We start from the raw sequence: 25189 nt of genomic DNA on the forward strand, positions 1-25189 counted from the left end.
ACTGCTCGACGCAGCTGATAGTAAACAAAAGTGTGTCTGAAAGAATACCAGTGTTGTCGTCTGTTCGGCAGGGATGTCCCTTGTCGCCGCTTTTGTTTTGAATTTTCCTGGAGCCCTTTTGTCTGAAGATTACCCAGAGTGAAAGTGTGCTAGGTTTCAGGTTGCACTCCAGCGAAGTAAGACTTCTGACGTACGCTGATAATGTGGTTGCGTTCTGTGAAAACGCAGAAAGTGTGAGCAATGTAATAGCCATAACCAAGGAATTTTGTGCTGCCACCAACAGCTCGGTGAACTGGGGGAAGTGCTCTGGGTTTTGGCGCGAAAAGTGGGCATCAGCGCCGGTTTTGTTTGAGACCATAAAGTGGTCACCCTCTCCAGTTCGGTAGCTAGGCGTGCCTTTGGAATCTTATCGTAATAGTAACGAATACTGGTGCGAAGAAACTTCAAAGCTTAGAGAAAAAACAACCAAGTGGGGTGGACGTGAATTATCAGTGTTCACCAGAGCATCGGTCTACAATCTATTTCCTGTGGCAAAAATTTTGTACTTCATTGTTCTTCATTGTTCCCGGTTGCATGTACAAAAAATGCATCGCATTTTTGCAGTGTTTGTGTGGAACTCAGGATGGGAGCGAACCAGCAGAAGCTGTCTGTTCCGCACTGTTCGTTCTGGAGGTGTTAGTTTGTGCCATATATTGCTGCGAAAAATCGTAAACCGTTTTTTTTTTTATTTCTAAGAGACGCAGCAGAAGATTTCTTAATGACCTTTTTTCAAGTAGTGTCGCCTTATGAGCTGCCTGAGTTTGTGGTTTCCTGAGTTGATGACGGGTGTTACACTGTCACCGGCTGTCTTAAAGAAGTTGTAAGTTCCGTAAGGTTTTTGGGTTCGCCATTATCATTTGAATATCTTTCGACAGTTTCATGAAAGTGCTTGTAAGAACATCTAAGAGAAATGCTGTTTGCGATGCCAATATACCGATCCTTGTATCGGGAAGGCCAAGGGCAGGATATTCTTTCTCGAGTTAAGAGGATGGTAAGCCCAGCGACTGTGAAGACGTTTTTCTTCAAACTACACACAGGAAGCTCCCGGTTTAAACGTGGATGGAGGAGAAGGGCTTGTTCGTTGCTTGGTCAACAAAATGTATTTTGTGCTAAAAGCCGGAGTCCATAGAGCGCGCCTTACTGGACTGCTGGGATGCCATCTTCTTTTGGGATGTCCTCCAGCGGACGTTAAAGAAGGACCTACCGTTGACAGCCCATGAAATCCTGTTTTTGTCTGTAGACTGTGAGGAGGGACTTCCATATGATACAGCGATGGTCCTGGGCCTGCACGCAACATGGCGGAGTCGAATGGCTGCGAGGCGTGCTGATATTGATGTACAGCCAGTTCGCAGTTATTTTGATTCAAATGTGTGCACTCTGCGAGACGTTTGTAAGATAGACTGTCCCGGGTGTGAGTGGTTACCACTGTTAGATAATATGGCAACCTTGAAAGAATTTTAACCGACCGCGTCAGCCGAAGCTCGGTTGACGGTCTTTTAAGCGCTCTTTGACCAAGCGGTGTTGTCAAAATACAATAAAAGAAATTTAAAAGAAAAAACGCACGCGTGGCTTAACGGTTATTGTGCCTACCTTCCACGCAGAAAGCGCAGGGTTCAATTCCTGGCCGCGGGGACGCATTTTTGTTGAATCTAATGTAATGTTCTGGTAAATTCAAAAACCGTGTTGACTGATTTGAGGTTAGAATGTTCTACACGCCGAACCTTCTACGTCGATTGTTCCAGAAGCCCACGCGTGTACAAAAGGGGCTCCGCGTGGCAGACCGGAGTCAGTTTCCCGCCCTAGCGTTCAATCCAGCTGTTACGCCGACTTCGACACCCGCGACGCTGTGTCGTTATCCTTCGTTTTCTTTTTGTTTTAGGCACAAGCTGGCCCCACTAAACGTTCAGTTTACTCGGTCATTCGCCTCCTCATCACTTGTCGTTCATGACAGTATTCGTTTTCTCCAATGAAGGCCAGCAACCTGGTTAGTTCAGCTGACAGAGCGATCTTCTAGGGTTAGAGTGGTCCCGGGATGAATTCCCGAACCAGGCTGATTTGTTTGGTGGCCTCCAGTTGCCTGAAGGACGTGAGCTGGGCTTCATTTCAGGGGAATAGTAATGTATTGTTGCGTCTTTTTTTTTCTTTACAGCGGAGCTGTTAAGGGCTAGTTTCCCCAGAATCCTGTCTGCCTGATTAAAAATTATGACACCGAATTCTGGACAGCTACCTCCATCTATAAGCGACGGCGGCAACCAGACAACTGATTACCGCCGTCACTCATAGATGGCAGCAACCTTTCTTCCGAGAAAGAAAAGCGGGAGCTGAACAAGCGGCGATGTGCGCAGCAGCGCAAATGGTTCGGCAACCGCAACGACGCCTCTATCGCCTCAATATCCACTGCGTCGAGCGCTTCAGATTCCTTTGCGAAGGAGGAGCAAATCGTTCGCCTGGAAAGCCACCGCCGAGAACAGAAGCTACCAGCTCCGCTGCTCTTCTTTCTCCACCGAATTGGAAAGGCTGAAAGATTGTTTTGCCCTACATTATTATGTCTAATGGTCATATACATGTCTATGCCGAGACACTGACATACAATGATGTTTTGAAAAAAAATTTGCGTCACGCGGGCTTAAACATTTTTTTTTTATTTTAAAGCTTGGAAAGAGATTGTTGTTTTGAGAAAGTTTGAAAAGCGAATGTTCTATTGAAACGGGTTGAAATTATAAAACTGTTGAAAGATAGATATAAATAAATAAAAAAATCATTTTAGAAACACTCAAAACATTAAAGGTTGTTTTGAGAAAGGTTGAAGTCTGAAAGGAAGAAAATCGAAAGTAGTTTTGCGCTCGGTGAAAATGAGGTGTAATTAAAAAATGTAAAAATGCGAATGTGTTCCAACGAAACCTACTGGAGCCAGTAGCTGGATTTCAGCAATTACGCCTGGTCTTTGGAATTAGGGACCATAAAACTTCTACTGCAGCAACAGTGTTTAGAGGCCTTTCACGTAGTAGTGAACACCTGGATAAGGTGCTGTGAAGTATTCCGTTCTAAAAAAAAAAACATTAACTGGACATAAACCAGCCCTAAATCTTGAACGTAAAGACCTCAGGGAAGAACGTGTCTTTCGAGCGGGTTTGTTGAGGTATACTTTGTGGCTTAGAGCTTTCTTATAACGCTCGCATTTCTTACATGTGTCCTAAATAACTAATTAAAACTTTACACGGTTGGTTGATCCTAGGCAAGTTCCAGATACACCAGTGAAAACGTCGACTAAATGCATTTTGTCTTACTCTTGTTGATAAATGATACTCTGGAAAATGTAAAGTGCACTATTATAGTTGAGTCCAACGATCCTGTGTTTTATAAAATGCACTGGTGTAGCGTTATGGTGAGGCTTTGACAGGTTTTAATGGAACTACAAATCACAAATGCGATAATCTTAAATAATACCAGACAAGGCAACGGTTTCGCTCGCACACGATTACTTTCTCACACTTACGATGTTTAGCGATGGCTCTTCTACGGTCACCTTACTATTGAGGACCGGAAGAAAAACACACAGCGGGCATTCTTACTCCATTCCAAGCCCCCATACAAAATGCCAGTGCAGCTGATTGATCATACTTATATCTCAAAGCTTACCCGATCCGTATAGTCCACATTGAAGAAACAGCGCGTCTAAAGATGATAATGTATGTTGACATCCTGTTGTCCAGGTTGCTACGTAATAGCAAGTACTTACGATGTGATAACAACGGTAATATCTTCTTTGCCGTTCCCGTAAAGCTTTACAGCTTTTTCGATCATGTTTATTGGATTCATATAATATTTTTGAGAACGACTTGGGCAGTCCACGTCAGCAGCAATGAATTGCGCATCGCTAAACTCAGTCCTCTATGAAACAAAATACAAAATATATCAATGGCTGTGTCTAGACTCTGAGTGTAAGCCAGTTTTGCTGTAAAGTGTACCTACCGCTACTTCAACTGTAGTCAGAAGGAACTGAACTTTCGGTTTCGACGTTTCTTCGTATCGAATATTGACCTACAAAGTTTAATTTGAAAGAATTGTTTTATTATAGAAACTAGCCAGGTGCGCCCGACTAAAATTTAGCTTTTATTCATTGCAAGAAGTTAGGTGAAGCAAAATGCGGATTAGAAACCGAATGCCGACATAGAATCCCGATGTATGTGCCGAGAAATTTAGAAAGGGGAAGAAAACGAGAGGGCGAGGAGACGCCAGAACGTCGAGCTCTGGTTGAAATGATAAGTGGCATAGCCTCCTCTATGCTCCCAAAGCCTGGCAGTTCGACGACGGAGCCGCAGAATGCCCGGTTGCACATTTAGAGCGCGAGGATCTGGTAGCACAGAGCGTTTCTCGGGGAGTCTGGACGTTAGCACACAGCTTTTGCAGCGGCGAGGACCTGAGACATGGGTTTTGAATCTGACCAAAAAGGAATTGCCGTAGCCCGAGGAACGTGAGAAGCATGAGCAGGCATTCCATCGCTCGGAAGAAGTGTGTTTCGGCGTGTCGCCGCAGCGGGGCGCCCGCCACGTGGCTCTCCTCTAATCCGTTGTCTGCCGCTCTAGCTTTTCAATTTCGGCTGCCGCTTCTCGTGGCGATCTGCCAGGCTTCGTCAGTATAGGTGAGGCTATGTTAGTGGGTAGACCTAAGGCTAGTTGCCTTTGTTTCCGCTGTACTCGTTGAACGCGTTCGAATGCGAAAGCCAAACGCCGGACGCCTGCATTCCGCCTTCCAACACATTCCACGAGTAGAGTGCAGACAAAGGCAACTTGCTTTAGATCTAACCAATACTCAGTGGCGTACCCAGTTGCTTTTTGAGCGGGGGGGGGGGGGGGGGACAAACGAGACCACCCCCCCCCCCAAGGGCCGGGGGGCGGTGCCCTTTATATCTCTTGGGCGCCACCGGGCAGCCGGAGAGTGTTTGCCGTGCCCAGTGGTGACTGTTTCAGGGGGGGAGGGGGGGGGGGGCAGAACACATGTTTTGCCCCCCCTTCTGAGATCTGTGGGGGGGGGGGGGGGATGGGGGCAAGCGCCCCCTTGCTCCGCCGGTTGGTACGCCCATGCCAATACTCGTTCCAACCAGAGCTTGTCGTTCTGACGCCCCCACGCGCTGTAATCTCTTCCTCTCGAATACTTTCTCAGCAAATTACTTCGAAGTTATGCACATCAAAATAATTTGACTCGCGACACTCTAAATTTTATGAGAAAACAGGTATGTACTTGAACAGTCGGCTGTAAATTTTACGTGCCACGGTATTCGACCTAATTCGACCCCCTCCCCCCCTCTCTTCACAACCTTGAAAACGAAAAATAAACAAATATATATTTATGTTGAAAAAAGAAAGAGACTGGCGCTATATTTGTAGCATATTTTCCGACGTATAAGGTGCGTTTTTAATTTCTAAAACATCCGTCGGTGCGTCATCTGCTATGCGACTTATATGTATTTCATTCTGTACATATCTACCTCTACGAAAATTTGTCGCCGCGGTGGTGCTTCTCGTTCGATTTTGTTGTGATGATATTAAAACTGGTTCCCGCTGGCAATGATATGGCAATCACAGTATATACGTAGTTTTTTTTTTATTTTAAAGTTAACATATTTGTTTGAAAAAAGCTGTTAAAGCTATACTAATGTGGTTTCGGCAGGGGTGCTATCCTGGTCAAAGCGTGAACGGGGAAACCTCTCCCCCCTGGACACCGAACCGATTGGCCACTTCGTGCGTGATAATTCTATGCGGTTGCCATGGGAACGTTCACTAAACACGGAAGCAACTGTTTGCCGTAACTGTCACTATTGGAGTTTGGACGGTGAAGAGGAAGTGACGTATTACCACGTATGACCTACATAGCACATGGCGGAAGTCGTGTAACTAGGTTAACTGCGGCGTTACTCGACACACTCTTCGAGTTAAGCTCAAGGCGCATCCAAGCAAAGTTTTTGGAAGGCAGTTTTGACATGAGCAGCGGCAATGAGATATCTTCCAGCACCCAGTAAATTTTCAGCCAAAATTCGACCTGATGGAAGCATCAATTACGTCAGTAAAGTGAAGGGGAGCTGCACAGTGGCTGGCTGAACTCGATAGTTGATGGAATCTCCCAGGACTCTCCCCTGGCTTTGCTGCTGCGAGCCCTTGTCTTTGCTTTCAGATGTGGTGCACTAGTTTAGGACGCTTTCTTGTATTTAGGTATGCGGCGACCGCGGCTGCCCTTGCTGGTTGGAGCCCTCGTCGCTGCTTTTAGAGTTACTTCTCGAGCTTGGAATACATTTTAGCGCTCAAAAACAAGGACAAAAAGACGAGAATCAGACACCACAGTGCGCTGTGGTGTCTGATTTTCGTCTTTTTGTTTTTGGTTTTGAGCGCTAAAATCTATTCCAAGTTCCGAAACCAACTAGCCCAACAATCTACTCTACTTCTCGAGCTCGGGGATTCCAAGCAGTTGGGCCTCTCGATTACTGGGGATAGTAATCCACACACTAGGGTCTTCACTGCTTTCAAGGAAACGCTATCCCCAGCAGCACTTGCGGAGTAGAGAGGCGTCGATGCGGTTACAGCCTGTTGTCGGCTAGGAAGCTCTGTGATGCGTTGCCTCAATCGATTGATTTTTTCGTCCCTCTTCGAAAAGATCCTCTGAAGTTCTTCGCTCCGTGCAACTGCCACCCCAAATTTAGCTTGCAACGACGCATCACTGCAGCTTTTTGCGCCGTCTTCGTCTATCGTTGTTAACTTTGTAGTTAAGCCTTCTCGTTGATTCAAAGAGCTGAATGGGCAATTTGATAACGACCGCCATTCCCACATAGGTTTATTTAATTACGGAGTCGCCGTTTTATCGCCAAGTGTGACGATGCTTGATTAGTCGTCGAATGCTATATTTTAATGACCGGCTCCGTTGAGGAGTAGTGACATTTTTAGTTTTTGTATATCGATCTTCTTTCTCCTCTTTCCTTTAGAGGCGTTCACGCGACTCCGTCACAGTTGTCACCTCCGTGACCAAGAAAAACAGTAAAGTAGATCATGGTTCTACTTTCAACACACGTGTGTTTAACCAAAAATATTATGATCCCACTTAATTGGATTGTCGTTTCAAACGTGACGATATCTCATTAAAATTAAAGAGCGTGAATTGCATTTCAGAGATTTGCCTGTGATGCAGAGCAAATACGCAGTGTTGATTTATCGCCCTCAAGCGCAAACGACCAGCGGAAACAAAGTAGACGTGGGAAGGAAAAGCGAGCATATGTACTAAATAAAGACCTACTACGTAACGTGAAGCATGTCTGCAACAATCTTGGTATTCTGGCACGAGCTCATTGACTATGCACATGCTTACGGCACCCTGGGAATGCAAAATGCTCCATCATATAACATGAACCAGTGACGTAGCCAGTGGCGGGGGGGGGGGGGGATATAGCGGCCCGATAATTTACACTAATTTAGCCCCCCCCCCCCCCCCCCCCCCCACTTTCCCTTCGCACCCCAAGTTATGAGCATCCCAGCCACCTGGGCCCCTCTCTCCCCTCCCCTCCGCAAAAGTTCCTGTTTACGCCACTGCAGTGGTATCAAGAGCACTCAATAGATAGTCAAAGTTATCAGAATAAGCGGAAATTTTTTCAGTTAGGACACAGTATAGGCAAAGTTACTGTAGCTTTACATGCATGCAGGCGAAACACACGCTTCAGAAAACACTTGTGTGAAGGCTGCGTTCACAATGCAGTTTCCGTCAAACTTCCATGGCGTTAACAAATACCACATACTAAAGTTTCAACGAAACCCGTTAGTTTTGCAAAACGCTGGCAAATTTACATTGCGTTTTATATCAGTCAGCTTTGTCGTCCGATGGATCAGCAGTCAGTGCTACACAAACCTAAATGAGCTTTTCGCGTTTTTTTGTTTTTTTGTTTTTCTTGTCGTTGGGGCGATCGCTGGTGGTCGTGGTGGCGACACAATTCTTTCTCGGACCGTTGGCTGCTGCCCCCGTACTCATGGAAACGTTGGTCACTTGGTGTCAAAGTGAAACTTTGAATCTTGACCTACGGAAACGCTGCATGACGGTATTTTACTGTATTCATAATCTCAGCAGGGCCACCATTACGAGCCACAACCCCACCACTTTCAACTTCATAACACCGGCACAAATAAAAGCCAAGTCTTGCATCCTGCCAAGGGTTATATCGGTGACGTTGAACGCCAGCTCACCGTGCTCTTTGAACCGCTCCTGCAGCCGAATGGGTTCATTTAACACCACAAAAGCATTCGCGTGCGAGATGAATCAAGTCACCGATCGCATATCAAACCTTAGCCGCGATCGAACCGACGAGAATCGCGGTCATGTTCTTTCAGGTTTTGCGTCCATTTTCTTTTGAGTTTATTTCGCCAAAAGTACGGTCGTCAAGTTTAAACAGCGCAAATAATCCTGCGCCTTCTTACTCTTACGTCATTTTGTCGTTACAACCCGAACGCGAAAAGCGACTGTTAACGGCAAACGGAGGCTTCCTAATTTCGCGAACGTTTCCATGCCGAAGAGCGTCGAACTGTCGCGTGCACTGCAGCCAATAGGATAGCGACGTACCTAAGTAGGAACGTATAAAGACGTGGAAGCCGTTCTTTTTTTCTCGTTTTTTTTCTGCACGACCTCTCGCTCAATTAAAAAAGTGAGACAAAAAGGTTGCCCGGGATCATGCGGTAGCGCCCATTTCATCAGCCACGAAAGAAAAGAGAATGGCTTACGGGGACCACCGTCGTTATCACTGTAGCAAACAAGGGGAGCAAATCATTATTAAAACTGTCCAAAGAAACTTTCCTGCATAATTCACAGACTAGTCACAAGCGGTGCACTTTGCGTCGATATCGCGAGTTGTCAATTATTAGCACAGCGTTGCCGTCAGCTCGCTATCTATTCGGAGTTTCCTTCGTTGGCAAACATGACATTTCATTTACAGCTTCTGTTCCTAGCGGCTTCACAAAGGATAATGTTTTCTTCCCGTAATGCCATTCGTATCGTGCAGAAACAGGGAAAACAACGACGTAAACGAGGCACACACACCACAAGGTCGTTACCGCGGTTTTCACCATGTTTGTTTTGAAAGACCGCAGAAAAAGACTTCAAGAAAACAAGTTGAGATATCTTCGCTAAATACACTTTACTTAAAATCTTTGAAATAATGTCTCATTTTATAAAAAAATAATATTTTTCTTTGTTTCCTTTTATTCTCCGGAAGGTAGCCTTTTCTCCGTTATTCGCTCGTTCTAACGCCCAAAGAAAAGAAAGAAGGGAGCAAAAATAATAGGAGGCAATGCGGGAATTTCGGCACCCCAACTGCGTGGCCGCGTCATTGCGATGTAGGGGAATGTCTGATTCTAGCAGGCCGCGTGCATGAACCTGAACGTTGGGGCGGAGCTTCAAACAACAATCTTTTTAGTTTGACGCTCCGCTCCAACGTTCTCGTTACGTCAGGCTCTTGTTTACGACTAGGATAGCACCTCTGGTGACCTATACGGCCAGGAGGACATAATCTAAATTATAGAGGACTCAGTTTAACGATCAGTTGGCTAATTATTTAAACCATGTTAATTAACGTGCTAAAAATTGAAAATAAATATACGTTCCACTTAGAAACTCGGTGAATGTCATTGAAACCCACTAAATCAGTCAATATTAGAAATACTTGAAGCACGTGGGAAACACGTTGAAGTGCTGAAGTCACCACTCGTGCAGTAGGAGCAAGGCGAACGGTGCGACAACGCCGCCCGCGCGGTTTTTTCCTCTCTTATCAACCCTGGCATTGTGCACGCCGCATGGGTGGTAACTTTAGCGTATTACTGGGCTTCCAACGCGCTTGGAGTCTTCCTAAAAATTACATAGTTAGTTGATTTCGCTCATGCTCAGCGACTTTCTAATTGTAATCATATGCCTATTTTGCGGGATTAGAAAGTTAATGAACAAATTTTAGCTATTTTTTTACTTATCGTAACAATTAGCCCCCTATATTATGCCCCCCCCCCCCCCCCCCCCCCCGGACCGTTGAAATAACCTTCGAAATCAGCAGTAGTGTAGCTTCCACGAAGTCTTTTAAACGAATATGTTAAGTTTAAAAGGACCCTGCGTATGCGGACCCACTAATCCAGCTTCACCGCGCCGACAGTACACATCTATAAATTCTACTTATACAAAGGTGCGACTTATATACAGACTGTTTGTTTTTTTGCGAAAACAGTCGTTTATAGGGAGTGCGGCTCATACAACGTAAGAAGTCATAGACCAGAAAATATGGTACTTGTGTATTCAAAACAGAATAATAGTATCGCGCTAATGCACAAAACTATACATATACATCGATATCAACAATATAAAACGTTTATATATTGTATTTCCGAGACTAGTCGAAAGACCACATGCATTCGGAGGTTAATTAAGAAAAAGCAGCATTACCAATTTCATGCCGAGTGCTAAATACTGCACTAAATCTTCCGAACTATTGAAGACATCTCGGTGATTATCATCGACGACAATCCTTAGTTCTGCGTAAAATGTGTCATTGCTGTTCTTTATTTCTGGTTCAACTGTAATGAGAAGCATCGATAAACCCTAAAGGAAAAGTGACTTTTGCGAGCCCGAAGTCAGAAAATAAGAAAAAGGTGGCATAATTGGTAATTAATATTCGTGATCTACTGACTCGTGTTGCTTTGAATAGCAATCAAATTACAAACGTATAGCCTGCTGCCCGATACTTAGCACAGAGGATAACTGAAGAAGAAACCAGCTTTTGATGGTGCATGGCAACATTATCGTGTTTTTGCAAAGGTCGGGATTTTAGATTGAACTCAGTCAGAACCGGCTAAGAAAATAGTCCTTTCCTGAACTGGATAGGCCGTAAAAATAAACGTCGAACTACCATCAGCGGAAATTACATTTGGATAGATACAAATAAAAAAACAACTTAAAAACTAATCCCATGGAAGAATACACGACCCTAATATAGTTACGTAATTTGCGTTTAATATAAATATCACCAACCCCTAACTTGTCTCATAACATCCGCCGCTCGCAATATTACCTGAGAATAATCTAAAGAAAAGTCAACTATTAATCGTCCATTACGGTTTTATTGCCATTTTGTATTTCTAAGGCAATTATGAGAATATAGTCGGTGTATTTTGTCATCTCGAAATTTGAATTTGCTCGCACTTTTTTAGGAGCCGTAATTCCACAAAACTCTTCCTTTTATCACTTGTTAGTTTGATATAATTATATACGAAAGAACTCGACAAACTGTAAGGACATGCACAAAATGACCTATTTCAAAGAAACGTCTTGCAACGTATACGCCAGACCTACACATATCTAATTCTGTTAGTTTAACATGAAAGTACTACCTTTGTATGTAGTGTTTATGACAGCCCGCTGCTCCACCTTTAATATCTCGTGTGGAATAGGACCCTCATTAGATCGAGAATTGATATCCAGAGGTGCGATTCTCAGTGTATCGCTTAGAATTCCTTTCTGAAACAATAAATATCTAGAATTGGACAAGCACAAAATCTTTCGATTGCAGAAATTAGCTTTTGTCTACCAAACTCAATTCAAGGCTTCTAATAAGAGCAGCCATAAAAATAGGTGTTTTAAAGAGAAGAAAATGATATTGGAAAAGGCTCTACACAAAACAATGGAAGGGCGTAGGCAAGCTGGATTAATTTACTGTGAAGAGAAAAACACTTCCTGTGTATCAGGTGTTTGATTGTTTAAATTTAATTGTTTTACGTTTAAACCCGAAGCACTCCAGCCACACTAAGATGATGAAAATATTCCTAAACACACATTTCCAGTGATAAGTTTTTATTCACCAATTGGCATTGTAAAATTTGAGATAATGAACTAATTTTTATGTTGTACTTTAATTTTTAAATAACGAACAAAATCAAGCTTTTATATATTTGAGCTACCTACCCCAAAACTGGCATTGAATGAAATCTGCTGTGGAGGGAGTCATATAATTTTAAGGTGGATGTATCTAGCCTTGCAAAGTTGAACATATTCACTTATTATTATTTCTGTTTATATGGTTCAAAGAAAATGAGTAGAGCAAAAACATCACGATATGTAAACATTCATTAAACGGTGGGCTCTTTTCAAGGAAAGCATAGCATGTCAAAGATTTTATGTGTGACTTGTGGGATAAAGTTTGAATAAAAATGACCAGAAGAAAAATATTTTCTTTGCGATAATGTGAGGAATGTCCTTTATGAGTGAGAAAACGTTTTATAGATATCACATTCGCAACTATTCTTCAAGAAACATAACAAGGTAATCTTATATCATATGGTGATGCTCATTTGATCGGTATATAACGTTTCTCGAAATTCGAATCAATTGTCATCTGCATTCTATTTGTATGTGAATAAATAGTTACTATCATTCTTTAAGATTGCACCAGCCCATTCCATATTATTTCCATCATAAAAAGCAAAACACCGTAAAGTTTTTTTTAACTTATTAGGTGCGTGTTTTGTTTATACAGGGTGCATTTTGAGAGGGACCACGATATGGAAAAAGGATATTGTTTTAGGAAAATGCACAATAAAAAGCGTACTTAGCATTTTTTATATTTTTATGTTCAGGGCCAACATGTAGTTGAAGATTTGACACAGATCTCATTACAATCTTGCTGTGACGGAAGAGTTTTAGTAAGCAGTTTGTAGTAGACGCCAAAGGGCTAGAAATATCACTTTTGCACGCGGCTTAAATTTCAAACCCAATCCGCAAACCGCGCCCATGACGTCTAACCCTTTACTCCTCGCGGACCCCGCAACCCATATATCTGCACCGCATAGTAAGCCAGCAGCGCGACGCGAGCGAGGAGCGGGGTGATCGACGTCACGAGCACTCTTTGCTGGCTTTGCCGGTCCAGTTTTGGTCACAAGCGCTGTGCATGAATAGCCTTTGTCGACCCGTAGCGCCCAATCGAAATTGTTTTATCAGAAGTTCGGATCCCGCCAAGACTACATATTGAGGTCCAGTGCATTTCTCCAACTACCTTATGCTCCTAAACATGTAAATGTGAAACGTTAAAGGGAAGCTGAATAACTTTTCAAGATATCTGAGTTAGGAACGCACTTCTGAAGCTTTTTTGTCTCCTCAATTGGTTTAATGCACCTATCATGGCAAGAAGTAAACGTAAACTGCATTCATATTAAAAATACGTGCAGCGATTGCCGCCGGGCATGTGGCAGTCCTCTCTGCCACCTGTTATCCGCCTGGAGCGTCTTGACGTTATTGACCGCAACCGCGAGCAAGCTTGGTGGCGAGTAAGGGTCATCTAATCCCGCAGTTGACGTAACTTTTGCTAGTTTTTCTCTCCGCTTGCGCGCGTTCCTACCGTCGGCGCACCACAACGGGCGGATTGACATCGAAGTTGTAATTGGCCATTACGACACTCCAACTAATAAGATTGGAATAAAACTTAAGACACATCATTTTTAAGGAGTCTACATTGCAAATTTTAGCGTTTGTTCAAACTTAAGGACCTCTTCAGCGTCCCTTTAACTGAAGCGTTTTAGGTAATTACCCTATTTAACAAGTTTGTATCTTTTCTATAGCTCCTAATGTCAAAGGGGCGGTGCAACGATTTCTGTTTTTTGCCCGAATAGCGCTGAGAATGAATCCCTGACGTCTAGGACAAATTAAACACTCGTTCATGTTTCTCGGCACGCAATGAAAGTCGCAGATAAAATAAAAGAAAAGAAGCAGCGTTCGCCCCTCAAATTGCAACCAGAAAAAGCGGCTACGGCATTTGGAGCCGATTATATGTTGCCAGTGCTGATCCTAGCCACGCGCTGAGGCTGGCATATTACAGGGCACGCGCTAGGTTCAAGACATTGCTAGTGTTCGGCTATTGGCGTTGTTGCCGCGATTGGACACGAGCCACTACGCGAATGCTCTTCGAGCTATCGATTAGAACAAGCCCAAATCAAGTGCTCATGCAATGCTCGATCCAATGTATGAGCCGCATTCAAATACCGCCACTGGGAGATTTTGCCGACACAGCCAACCCCACGTTACGCCATCAAGTTTTCCGAAAAAGTGGCTGAAAAAAAAAGCTTGCTTTTATAATTGAATTACACCGCAGCAAAGAGGTTTCTTGGTTAATGGAGTTGCTTGGGAGTATAGTTGGCTTTTCTAGTGCAAGTTGAATTGTGTAAAGTTAAAAAAAAAAAAAATTCATTTGAATATCATTGCATCGTCCCTTTAAATAATACTCCGGGTTCATGGCTAAGGCAAAGAGAAATCACGAACACCAAATGTTCCTGTTAATCATTTCAAAGATTGCTGAATCGAAACTTAAGACGAACAAAAAAAGAACACCAAGGAAATAGTTAAATAGGATGAAAGAAACCTGTAATTAATAATCGCATAGTTGCATTTTAAGCAGATGGCTTCATTTATTTTGTTCTAAATGACTGGATTTTTGCGAACGCTTCAAAATCAGCCATCGAAAAGTGCAAGGCATCTCGGGAGATCCGGCAAGGTTTCGACGTCATTATTCCGTGCAGGGTTAAGCGTACCGCAGTTATGAGTTTTCCTACTTGGAGGCGTCAACGCGTTAGAATCTCGCTTGGTCGAAGTATCCGAGAGCTGTAGCATATCGCGGAGCCGGCGGAGCGGCGGAGCTGCCTTGAGTGTGCGATGGCCGACCAGCACGACGAGAGCGGTGGCTGATGACATTAAGGATGACGAAGACGCCGCTCCATCACTAGGGGCAGTGGTGTCCGAGATGCAATTCGGCCTAGAGCCCTATATGTATGACCCGTCTGCCTTGTCTTCGTCGTCCGCAACAGGTAACATAGCCATAGCTTACTCAGAGCTTAGAAAAAGTGCGCACGACAAAACCTAAGAACAAATTCGTATTCACGAATCAGAGTTTTCGTAAGTTCTGTTGAAGTTACGAGACGTTCGACAGCTACAAAGCTGTACTTACTTTTTACGATCGAATTAACATGGCCAAAAACACCGTTCTCTTAGTCGTCACGACGGCCACCGATTTCTGCGTGCTCTCTGCTCGCGTCCCGACTTCAAGCAGCAAGAGAAAAGGAACAGATGCTTTAAACTGAACGCCAAGGAGACAAACGCTGGAATTACGGATACCCGAAAAAAGTTACAACAACGATCCCACGGACCAACCGTCCGCCGAGGACTGCCTGGAAACGCTAGGCTTAGTAAGGCACTCCGGCGCAGGGCTGCTCCGACGCTCCGGCGACCCTGTAGTATATTACCTGCCTACGAATAGATGGCTTGCTGAATGGAATATGTCCACGCGACCTTTCTGAACCCTACCCGTATCAAGAGCTTGAGCCCTAACCTCTATTTTGGTATAAGAAGGCCAGTCTTTCCTTTCGTTGTCTCTAGCCTGTTTTCAGATTTAGCTGTGGCAAACGCTGTTTTCAAAAGGGACACTCATCGGTTCTATCTTTTTTTTTAGTGTGTTATATTAAAGGAGCTGTGCAACAATTTTTGTACTGTGCACAAATACCGCTTAAAACGGATCCCTAACGTTAATGACCTATGAAACACGCGTTCGTTTTTCACCCCACGCAATAGAAGTCCCAGAAAAAAATTTAAGAAAAACGAGCAGCGTTCACCCCCTCAACTCGCAGCCAGAACAGGCGGCCACGTGATCTGGAGCCGATTATATTCCGCCAGTGTGGATCATAGCCACGCGCTGGGGTTGGCAAAGCGCAGGACACGCGCTGAGTTCCAGACATTGTTATGGCTCGGCTGTGGTCGTCGTTGCAGCGATTGGACACGGGTCACTACCCGAATGCTCCTCGAGCTAGCAATTGTCACGAGCCCAAGTCGAGTGCCCACGTAATGCTCGGGTCCAATCTATGAACCGCATTCGGATATCGTCACTTGGGTGTACTGCGATCCCCGAGTTACGTCATCAAATTTTGCAAAGGAGAGATTGAATGAAAATGATCGCTTTTGTCCTTGAAATTACACCGCAACAAAGGAGTTTCTTGGCCAATGGCGTTGCGTGTGAGTATCCTTGAGTCCCAGGTGTGCCGGTAAGCTCGTCTAGAGAGAAAAACATTCCAATTTAATATCGTTGCACAGCTCCTTTAATCTTACAGAGTTCGACTAAACGCTATGTGGATTGCCTTCGCAACATGGGTACATAAACGTTTTAGAGCGCAGCTCTTAGGCGCCCGTTTCCGGCTTGAGCGGCGTCGGCATCGCCGTCGGCGTAACCGCGAGGTCACGTGACCCCCGAGGTCATCCCAAGGTCACGCGACCCCCAGAGGTCATGTGACCCCCCAAGGTCACACGAGCCTCAGAGGTCACCTGACCCCCAGAGGTCACGTGACCCCCAGAGTCACGTGACCCCCCAAGGTCACGCGACTCCCCAACTCACGTCACCCCCCCTCCCCCCCGAACTCACGTGACACCCCCCACCAAGGTCACATGACCCCCTCCCCCCGAGGTCTGGTGACCCCCCCGGAGCATATTCAAGAATAAAGGGAGGAGGAGGAGGAAGAGGAGGAGGAGGAGGGGTCTACCCTCCCTTTAGTACCCTTCCCTTCTCCTCCTCAAGAGCTGCGCTCCGATTTGGCGTTACAGGGAGTTGTAAACGGCTTCCACTTTTTTTTTTTTTAGTATGTCCTACTTATTCCGACATGACGGTGCGGCAACATATGCCGATTTAGGCCGGTGTTTGGGCACTACTCAATGGAGGTCTAATATTCTGCAGGGCGACACGTCAGCATCAATCTGCGATTGTTTAGTGGCCCAGAGGTACATAAAATTGGCTGCAAGGTATTGTTCTCGAAGCGGTCACCAAGAGCGCGGTACCAGTGCGGTTCCTCTTCCGCACTGGTACCGCAGGTATTTACGTGGCTCTTACTGACACTCTTTTAGTTATAACGTATCTTCCTGGACGTCGGCTCCTTCCAGCCTCCCCGAAGCCACGGTAGACGCCGTGGCGATTTGTTTACATATGCGCCGCTTTGCAGAACTGTGCGGTCCGTCTACCTTTAGCAACAATGGTATAGTTCTGTTGATTTCGTAGTGATAAAGTTTGTAGCAGTCCATCAAGGCGGTCATCTCGTCATCGGCATATTCGGCATCGGCACTTTTAAATCAATCTTTCGCAGCGTCAACGTTACGTCGCACGGGCACAATCTCCAAACCACTCGAAACCAGCGTTGCCAAAAAGACCACCCGAAACGTCAACGAATGGTGGCCATATCTCTGCTGTTACTTTGTCCACCAAAGAGCGTCGGTACTACGTTCAGGCCGAAGTAATCTATATGGATGAGCGTACTTCCCGTTGTGGCGCTGTTCATACTGACATGTCACCACAACGTTCCATCGAAGCTTCACGATATCCAAGAAATGGATTTCGCTTATCGTTTAAATCAGTTTAGAATATGTTTTCTTGTGTTTTCATGCGAAATATTGGTATTGGTGAAGTCCTGCCTTAGACCGCTTCATAATGAAGCAAATAGATGAACTGTGAAATTTGGCTTCCATACTCGTTTAACAGAGACTGCTTCGTGATTACAATGAATGACAAAATATGGGGCGCGCTTGCTCCTTCTCGCCGTCTTTCTCGCTTGGCTGTTCAAGGTTCAACACCTATGTTCACCAACTTAGCGCAGGACTAGAAGAATCCTTAAATAAGTTTCTGCATTTTTTTTAGTCTGTGATCGCACAAAAAGGCCTGTATTTGAAACGTTAATAGACCGTTTGGTCTGGCAAAGACGACTTTTTCCTATTTTAAGTGTTATTCTTGATTCGCTTTATCTTGCAACTAATTAAAGTATATTATTTCCAATCTATCTTATTTTTTCACATGTCCGTCCAACGTTCTTTAATAGGGTTATTGTAATCAATAGTGTCGTAAGTACTACAAATGCGCCCAAAAATCGGAGTTATAATTGGCAACAGAAATTTAGCATCGTAACAAATTAGAGATGTGCAAATAGTGGGTCTATTCGAATAGCGCTGTATGATCCATAGACGTCCCAAAGCAAGGAAAAGCCAGCACATGCTGGCTCTCTTTACAGTGTTGAAGCCAGCGGTGACCCCCGTGGTATTCGATTAGAAGCACTAAAGACACACCGCTACAGAAATGACTTGTTGGTGAGTTCGACTTACAAACATAAATATATAATAAAGAAATACGAAATAGTGCAGTCTTGGTAATTGTCTACTGGATGACCATTTTAGCCATTTTGAATGAAAATCGATTCCATCTACATCTATTCTGATTTGTTAAACTATTCATTGGCTTTCTTTCACACTATTTTTTGTTTGTACTAAAGACGTGGCATGATATTGACCGCACGAATGTTTTGTGCCACTTGGACGAAAAATTATTTCTACCGGGTCACTTTCTAACGTAATATGCAGAGAAAAAACCGAGTTTCACGTACAACTTCAATCCCGCCACTCCTTTCTTTTATGTTGACCGACGCCATTCGATTTCTGTCGTGATACATGTCTGCTTCAAGCTCCTTTCCGTTCATCTGACAAAGAGAAAAAGAAACATTGATATAACGCGCGTGCTGTCACAGAGTGGACCGTTATTTATTTTAAAAAGGGGTACTCTTTCATTGGTCCCGTAATGCGTAGATGTCTTAGAATATTTTATATAATATACGTGTTGATAACGAAGCATACGTAGACGTTAACATTGTATAAAGATGAATTAGTTTTTGCACCCGTGGGGCAATAATAGTGCAAAGAAACAACAGCAACTACAACACACGGTCTGGAGCGAAGTACACACAGATAGCTCTGACTGACAACTAAAGTTTTATTTCCGCATGGAGTTAGCAATAACAGCTGGTAGAATAACAAAAAAAATATTGAGACCAAACGGACGGTCACGTCACATGGACACATGCAGAAATTCAGTCACAAGTCTGAGTCACACTCTTAAAATCAAATCAACCTCGTCACCTGTTAGAGCCGCTAACACAGCACTAAATCAAACACCATTTTCTTTAACGTGAAGGTAGAAAATCGAATAATTTCCCTCGCCCTTTAGTTCTAATTACATGCCAACATTTGAATGGTGGTAAACAACGGCTATGCTTTCACCTCAAATCCAACGTAGCCGACGTAACGAGCTGATGAGACCAATCAGACAGCTTAAAAAGCGCACCATCATGGTGGTCGTCATGATTCTGGACGTGTTCTATCATCACTAAACCAATCATAAACAAAAAACGCATACGTAGTGACTTGCGCTTCTGAAACTAGTTGATTCGTCCCATTACCTCGTAATATCGGATGCGTGTGGCCTTAAAATGGAACGAAAAAAACAATTGGGGTTTTTACGTGCCAAACTTACGACGGACATCTGGCACACCCCAGCGGAGGACTGAGGATCAATTCCCACCACCTGGGAATCTTTTGACGTGCAACCGAAAGCTCGGTTACACGGCGCCTTCTCCGCAATAAGCCTTCGTCCTATTGCGGGCACCTCGGTCGGGATTCGAACCCGCCACATGGGAATCCGTAGGCCGGCGCTCTCGCCTCGGAGCCACCGAGGCGGCTTAAAATGGAACGAAATATACGGAGCGCATGTTCGCCAGCTTCTTGGGCAGGGGATAGCGGTGACGTCAGAACACCGAGCTCTGATTGGCTCGATTGAAAGGATAGGGGGTAGACGTGAGGGCAGCGGGCCCCCATTAAGGTCTACCCACTATACTTTCGATCAGAAGCCGCCTCGGTGGCTCCGAGGCGAGAGCGCTGGCCTACGGATCCCCAGGTGGCGGGTTCGAATCCCGACCGAGGTGCCCGCAATAGGACGAAGGCTTATTGCGGAGAAGGCGCCGTGTAACCGAGCTTTCGGTTGCACGTCAAAAGATCCCCAGGTGGTCCAAATTAATCCTCAGTCCTCCGCTGGGGCGTGCCAGATGCCCGTCGTTGGTTTGGCACGTAAAACCCCCAAATTTGACTTTGACTTTCGATCAGAGACAATCGGATCTTGGCGTTCTGACGTCACCTCACCCCCTGCTCAAGAAGCAGACGAAAGTGCACTTCGCGTAGCACCTATTATTTCAGCGTTTCAACACTCCGTTTTACATGAGGTCCGACATCATCCTCCGTGACAATCTAATAGCGAAAAATCATGCAGCGACAAAACTGCTCGTCATGGCGCCTGTTCGTTTTTGTGCGCTTGTTTACACCAGCTAAATCGTGAAACACAGAAAGAATTAAAAGCCATTCCCCTCTGCGCAGGTGGATGACCAGCGAAGCTGTTCAGCACACGACACAGACGTGACACAAAATTTTGAACAAAGGCACGAACACATTTATTGTCTTGATCGGTCGTTATTGTGCCGAAAGGAACGTACACACAGCGCCGCCGCCGCTGACATTCTCGTTGCCTTTGCCGCCGTTGCTCTTCGTAGGCACGTTGATTTTCGGGAGTCCGGACTATCCGCGTCCCCCCCCCCCCCCCCCCCCCCCCTCCCCATTATGACGAGAGAAAATAAGTGAACTTAAAAATGGAGAACGGGTAGCTTGGTTTTCTGGTTTTATATGCTATATATTTTCGTCAAGGACTATCGCCGCCCCGAGAAGCCGGAAGAAACCAGACATGCTTGACGGGACCGCCACCCGGCGGAAAGTAGACACGCGCGACGGGACCAGCACCCCGGGAGAGCGGAAGGAAAGGAAACTAGGCACGCAAGCGGCTTGGAACGACGACAAAGAGAGGGCGGTGCGAGCTTAGAGTTTTTGGTCACGCACATTATAATTGCTAAATTACCCAAATTTGACGGAGATTGCAGGGAATAGTGTTCCATGCGGCGCACGAGCACGCCTTTCCCGTATAAAAGATTCAAAGTAAATAGTCAAAATAAAGCCTTGACGAACTCGCGTTCAAGGTGCCATTTGTTTTAGGCTTTTGCTTTAGAACAGTTACTGCTGCACACACCGGCACGTGCGGCGCGTGGGTATGGTGCGGCGCGTTGGTGCGGTGCTATACTTCGTCTCACTTTAGCATGGACTAACCGCGAATGCTGTGCTAGCGCGAGCGGCCAACCTTGACTGCCTTGACTGGAGCACTCGCTGTACGAGCGCTCGTGCAGCCGCCGAGGCTTCATTCGAAGCAACTATCTCGCGCTTTTAGCACGTGCGGTCAACAATAGTCCATACTAACGTGAGACGAAGTATAGCGTAAAGTTTTTAGTCACGCACGCAAAACAAAACCACGGAACCCTAACCATAAATAACTTCGCTGTAAGAAAAAAAACAAAAAACAAACAAGCTCAGGATAATGAGGAATTTGTTGTTGCGCGGGGTTCGTTTAGTCGGTGATAGCAAACGCACAAAGATGACGAGTGCCGTGACGGTGCACTAGAGGCGCGGCTTGATTCGTTCCATCGAATGGTAGAGCTGGCTGCGGTGAGACTCGTGCGTCATTTACACTGGCCGTCGACCCGTATAGGCCTCCTGCGCTGAAGCTTTGAACAAACTGTAGCGCCCTCATTTATGGTAGTACAAGCTCACCTGATTGAGCATAGCCCTACCTATGGCACGTTGGTCGAGCTTTTTCAATTCTATGCGGTGCTAAAGAGCGAAAAAAATACCTTTGGACGCCAGAAATCGGCCAAACTCAACGTTGCAGGAGAATCGAAAAGGCCAAATTCATGACACCACCGCTAGGGCACGCGTCTCTTATCTCTGGGTGGTTACGTCACAACACCTGAGTCGCGACGCTTTAATTTTTTTCTTTCTTTTTGATGTCTACTTTGGAACGTGTGAAACGGCATCTCTTGGCTCACGCTTTCAGCGTCTTAGCTTTGACGGCGTTCGAATTTTTGTTCTGTCTTTGTATTTTCATCGTGATCTCGCGCTCCGCACCAGAGCAGGCACGCTGCTGCATGCGTGACAGCTTGATACGCTAAATATTGTACTACCCAAAACAAGTCCTAACAAGTCCCTTTCGCAGCACCCTCTGGGCAGCGCAGGAGGCCCATTCTCGAGACTCTTGCGAATGCGACTGCTTAAACGTCCAATACAAATTCACGCACATTAGACGACGGAAGCGATCGCGTATCCGCTTTGTGGTTGCGATTCGAACGCTTGTGTCGATGCAACGTCAGAGATAAACAAACTATAAAAATTCACGTCTTTGCCCCTGTGTGGCATCGCTTCCTCAGGATTTTCGAATCGCTTCCTCCGAAATTTCGATTAATAGGGTCTTCTTTGGCGATCCTAGGATTAGAAAGGAAAGGCGAAAACCATAAAAACAATCACGTGACGAGTTCGTTTTTTGTTTAACGCTATTTAGCGGGATCCGGCGTCACCTGAATTAGAACTATGGTCGCTGAAAAGGTAAAAACAGCAAAGAGGAGCTTCAGATATCCCGCCTCCAGCGCTAGCTTCACACCTTTGATCTATCCTTCGGTGTATCGAGCACCTCGAGCGTCGCCGCGCAGTCAAAGCATGGCGGGTGGCATAAAGCAGGGGCTGGAAACCGGGCGCTCGAAAAACGCGCTCTGCCGTTCTCACTCTGTCAGTGAACATAGAAAGCAAATCGGTATACATCATTGGACCCTCCAAGCATATTAATTTGTATTGAAAGAAATATTTATATTTAATGTGTTCATTCGTCCAATTGAAAACTTACAATTTTGTCGACTCTTCTTCCATCAATGTTCTCGCTAAACACAACGCCTTCTGTGAGTACCGAAGTCTTTCGAAGCCTTAGAACAATGTCATCTTGAATGTAGAGAATCTTCTCAGCGTCCAGTCCTCTTGTCTCGAGAAGCCTTGGATAGACGACGTTGCCTGTCGGACGAGCTGCGTTTGGAATAGAAGGGTATTTCCTTATTATTAGGTATTCGGCCAGTAGTTCTGTTGTATTCTGATTCCTCTAGTTTTAAAATGAGGGTTGCTGCGATTCCCAGAAAATGCAGGAAATAGACCTTGCTTTTTATTAACTGTTACTGTTATATGTAGTTGAAATAGACTTCATATTATTTGGGCCTTTCAAACTTGAAATGACAAAATGACCGATTCACGAGAACACAAACGTAAAACTAATCGTTTTTGCAAATATTTCACCCACTTTACATAAACTTGATTCGCGAATGATGTAAAACACTTATTCTTCAGATTTGCTCGCCTATTTTAAGCGCAAGAACATATGCGATTGTACTTTCTAATAACGTTTTGGAGTACATATGTCCTTTCTGAGAAAATAAACTTGTGTTCAATAGAAGAGTAGTAAGTTGGGCGAGTTGGTAAACGTTGAACATGGTTAAAATCGCGCACAAAGAGACGAGGACAAACGAGGAAGGAACACAGAACACACACAGGCGCGCACTCACAACTCTAGTATATTAAGTGAAGAAGAGAAAGATGACGCACTATTTTTTACAGGGGACAACGTCACCAGGGGGAAACAGATCACCCGCAGTCAAATGATCGCAAGAAGGCAACTTCTTTTTCACTCAAAGCAACCGACGGCTGGCTAACGCAGCGATCGCTCAGGCTCAAGATGGTGAACGCCTTGAGCACCTCCCGTGTTTGTTTTTCTTTGAAGCGGCCAATGATTGATGTTTTTTCTAAAGATGGTGTGCACATACAGGTTTTACAGTGCACCGAAAGCTGACCTCCTACATTAGATGTTAAAGAAAGTTTATGCTCTCCTAGCCGGTCATTCAGACACTATGCTATGTTGGACAGACGGGACGTCTGTCCAACATAGCATCTTCCACATGAAAGAGGGATGCTATAAACAACGCCCGATGAACAGGGAACAAATGGCCACAAAAAACATGTGCGGCCATTTGTTTCCTGTTCATCGGGCGTTGTTTATAGCATCCCTCTTTCATGTGGAAGATGCTATGTTGGACAGACGGGACGGTGTCTGAATGACCGGCTACGAGAGCATAAACTTTCTTTAACATCTAATGTAGGAGATCAGCTTTCGGTGCACTGTAAAACCTGTATGTGCACACCATCTTTAGAAAAAACATCAATCATTGGCCGCTTCAAAGAAAAACAAACACGGGAGGTGCTCAAGGCGTTCACCATCTTGAGCCTGAGCGATCGCTGCGTTAGCCAGCCGTCGGTTGCTTTGAGTGAAAAAGAAGTTGCCTTCTTGCGATCATTTGACTGCGGGTGATCTGTTTCCCCCTGGTGACGTTGTCCCCTGTAAAAAACAGTGCTTCATCTTTCTCTTCTTCACTTAATATACTAGAGTTGTGAGTGCGCGCCTGTCTGTGTTCTGTGTTCCTTCCCCATTTGTCCTCGTCTCTTTGTGCGCGATTTTAACCATGGTGTTCAATAATAAACGCACGCGGGTCTCTTACGACTCATTAACCAGTACAAAAGGTTGACTAGACCTTCAGAATACATAAATTATAATATAATGCCACCAAACAGTGTTTCTATTAGCTTAAATAGAGGTGTCGTGGATCAACTTGTCACAAAATTGATGACTTGATAGTATGGAAGCATGCATCTTTTAAATAGAGACTGCTTCACATATAAGCGGTTTTCGATCTGACCACTTGCCAGCCAAAATAAGGTTAAATAACAGTCGCAAATTAAAAAAAAAAATTCTTGCGTAATAGTTTTATTTGTTTAGTGTGGAATAATCAGCTATTATGTAGCACTGCTTCGGAACGTTTTTCATTTTTTTTTCAGGCACCGAATAAATTATTTTAGCCCAAGTAATTGTAAGCTGCCTTCGGCAGAACACCATACCCTTTTGAGCTAGAAAATGTTTGGAATGATATGGCGCGAGCGGCACCTTGTAAATTTCATTGAATCGGTTCTTAGAAGGGGCGTAAATGTCAAAGCGCTACTACGGGTGCCATGCTGTGCAGCAAAAGTTTTTACATGCTTCTCGGCAGTTCTCTTTATACCAGTCATATTCTGCCGTCTTAAAATGCCTAACGTTCAGCAATTTTTGCTAAGGTTTTCGGTTATACATTTAACATATCGGTTAAACATGTAACATATATGCTCTTGTTTACAAATAAGATGTACAGCAATAATAGTTGTATGTATATACGTAGTAACCTTTACCGAGAATTGGGTGTTGCTACAGGACAACACAAACATATTGAAGTCTCAAGAGGTGTATATTGGTTTAATGATA

At 44.8% G+C, this 25189-nt stretch overlaps 1 protein-coding gene across 1 annotated transcript in view; it reads right to left on the minus strand.

Annotated features, from left to right (window-relative positions):
• Positions 1-25189, minus strand: part of LOC115330956 (venom metalloproteinase antarease-like TtrivMP_A) — a 69735-nt gene that overhangs the window by 36123 nt on the left and 8423 nt on the right. The window contains exons 2-7 of the mRNA XM_040212641.1: positions 22706-22878; positions 18492-18584; positions 11436-11562; positions 10492-10622; positions 4012-4080; positions 3779-3930 (exon numbers count right to left, since the gene is read on the minus strand). Coding sequence (XP_040068575.1) covers positions 3779-3930; positions 4012-4080; positions 10492-10622; positions 11436-11562; positions 18492-18584; positions 22706-22878 — 745 coding nt within the window. The remainder of the gene's footprint in view (positions 1-3778; positions 3931-4011; positions 4081-10491; positions 10623-11435; positions 11563-18491; positions 18585-22705; positions 22879-25189) is intronic.

The sequence above is a fragment of the Ixodes scapularis genome, unplaced genomic scaffold (assembly GCF_016920785.2).
Source record: "Ixodes scapularis isolate PalLabHiFi unplaced genomic scaffold, ASM1692078v2 PGA_scaffold4__175_contigs__length_147842914, whole genome shotgun sequence".
NCBI lineage: Eukaryota > Metazoa > Arthropoda > Arachnida > Ixodida > Ixodidae > Ixodes > Ixodes scapularis.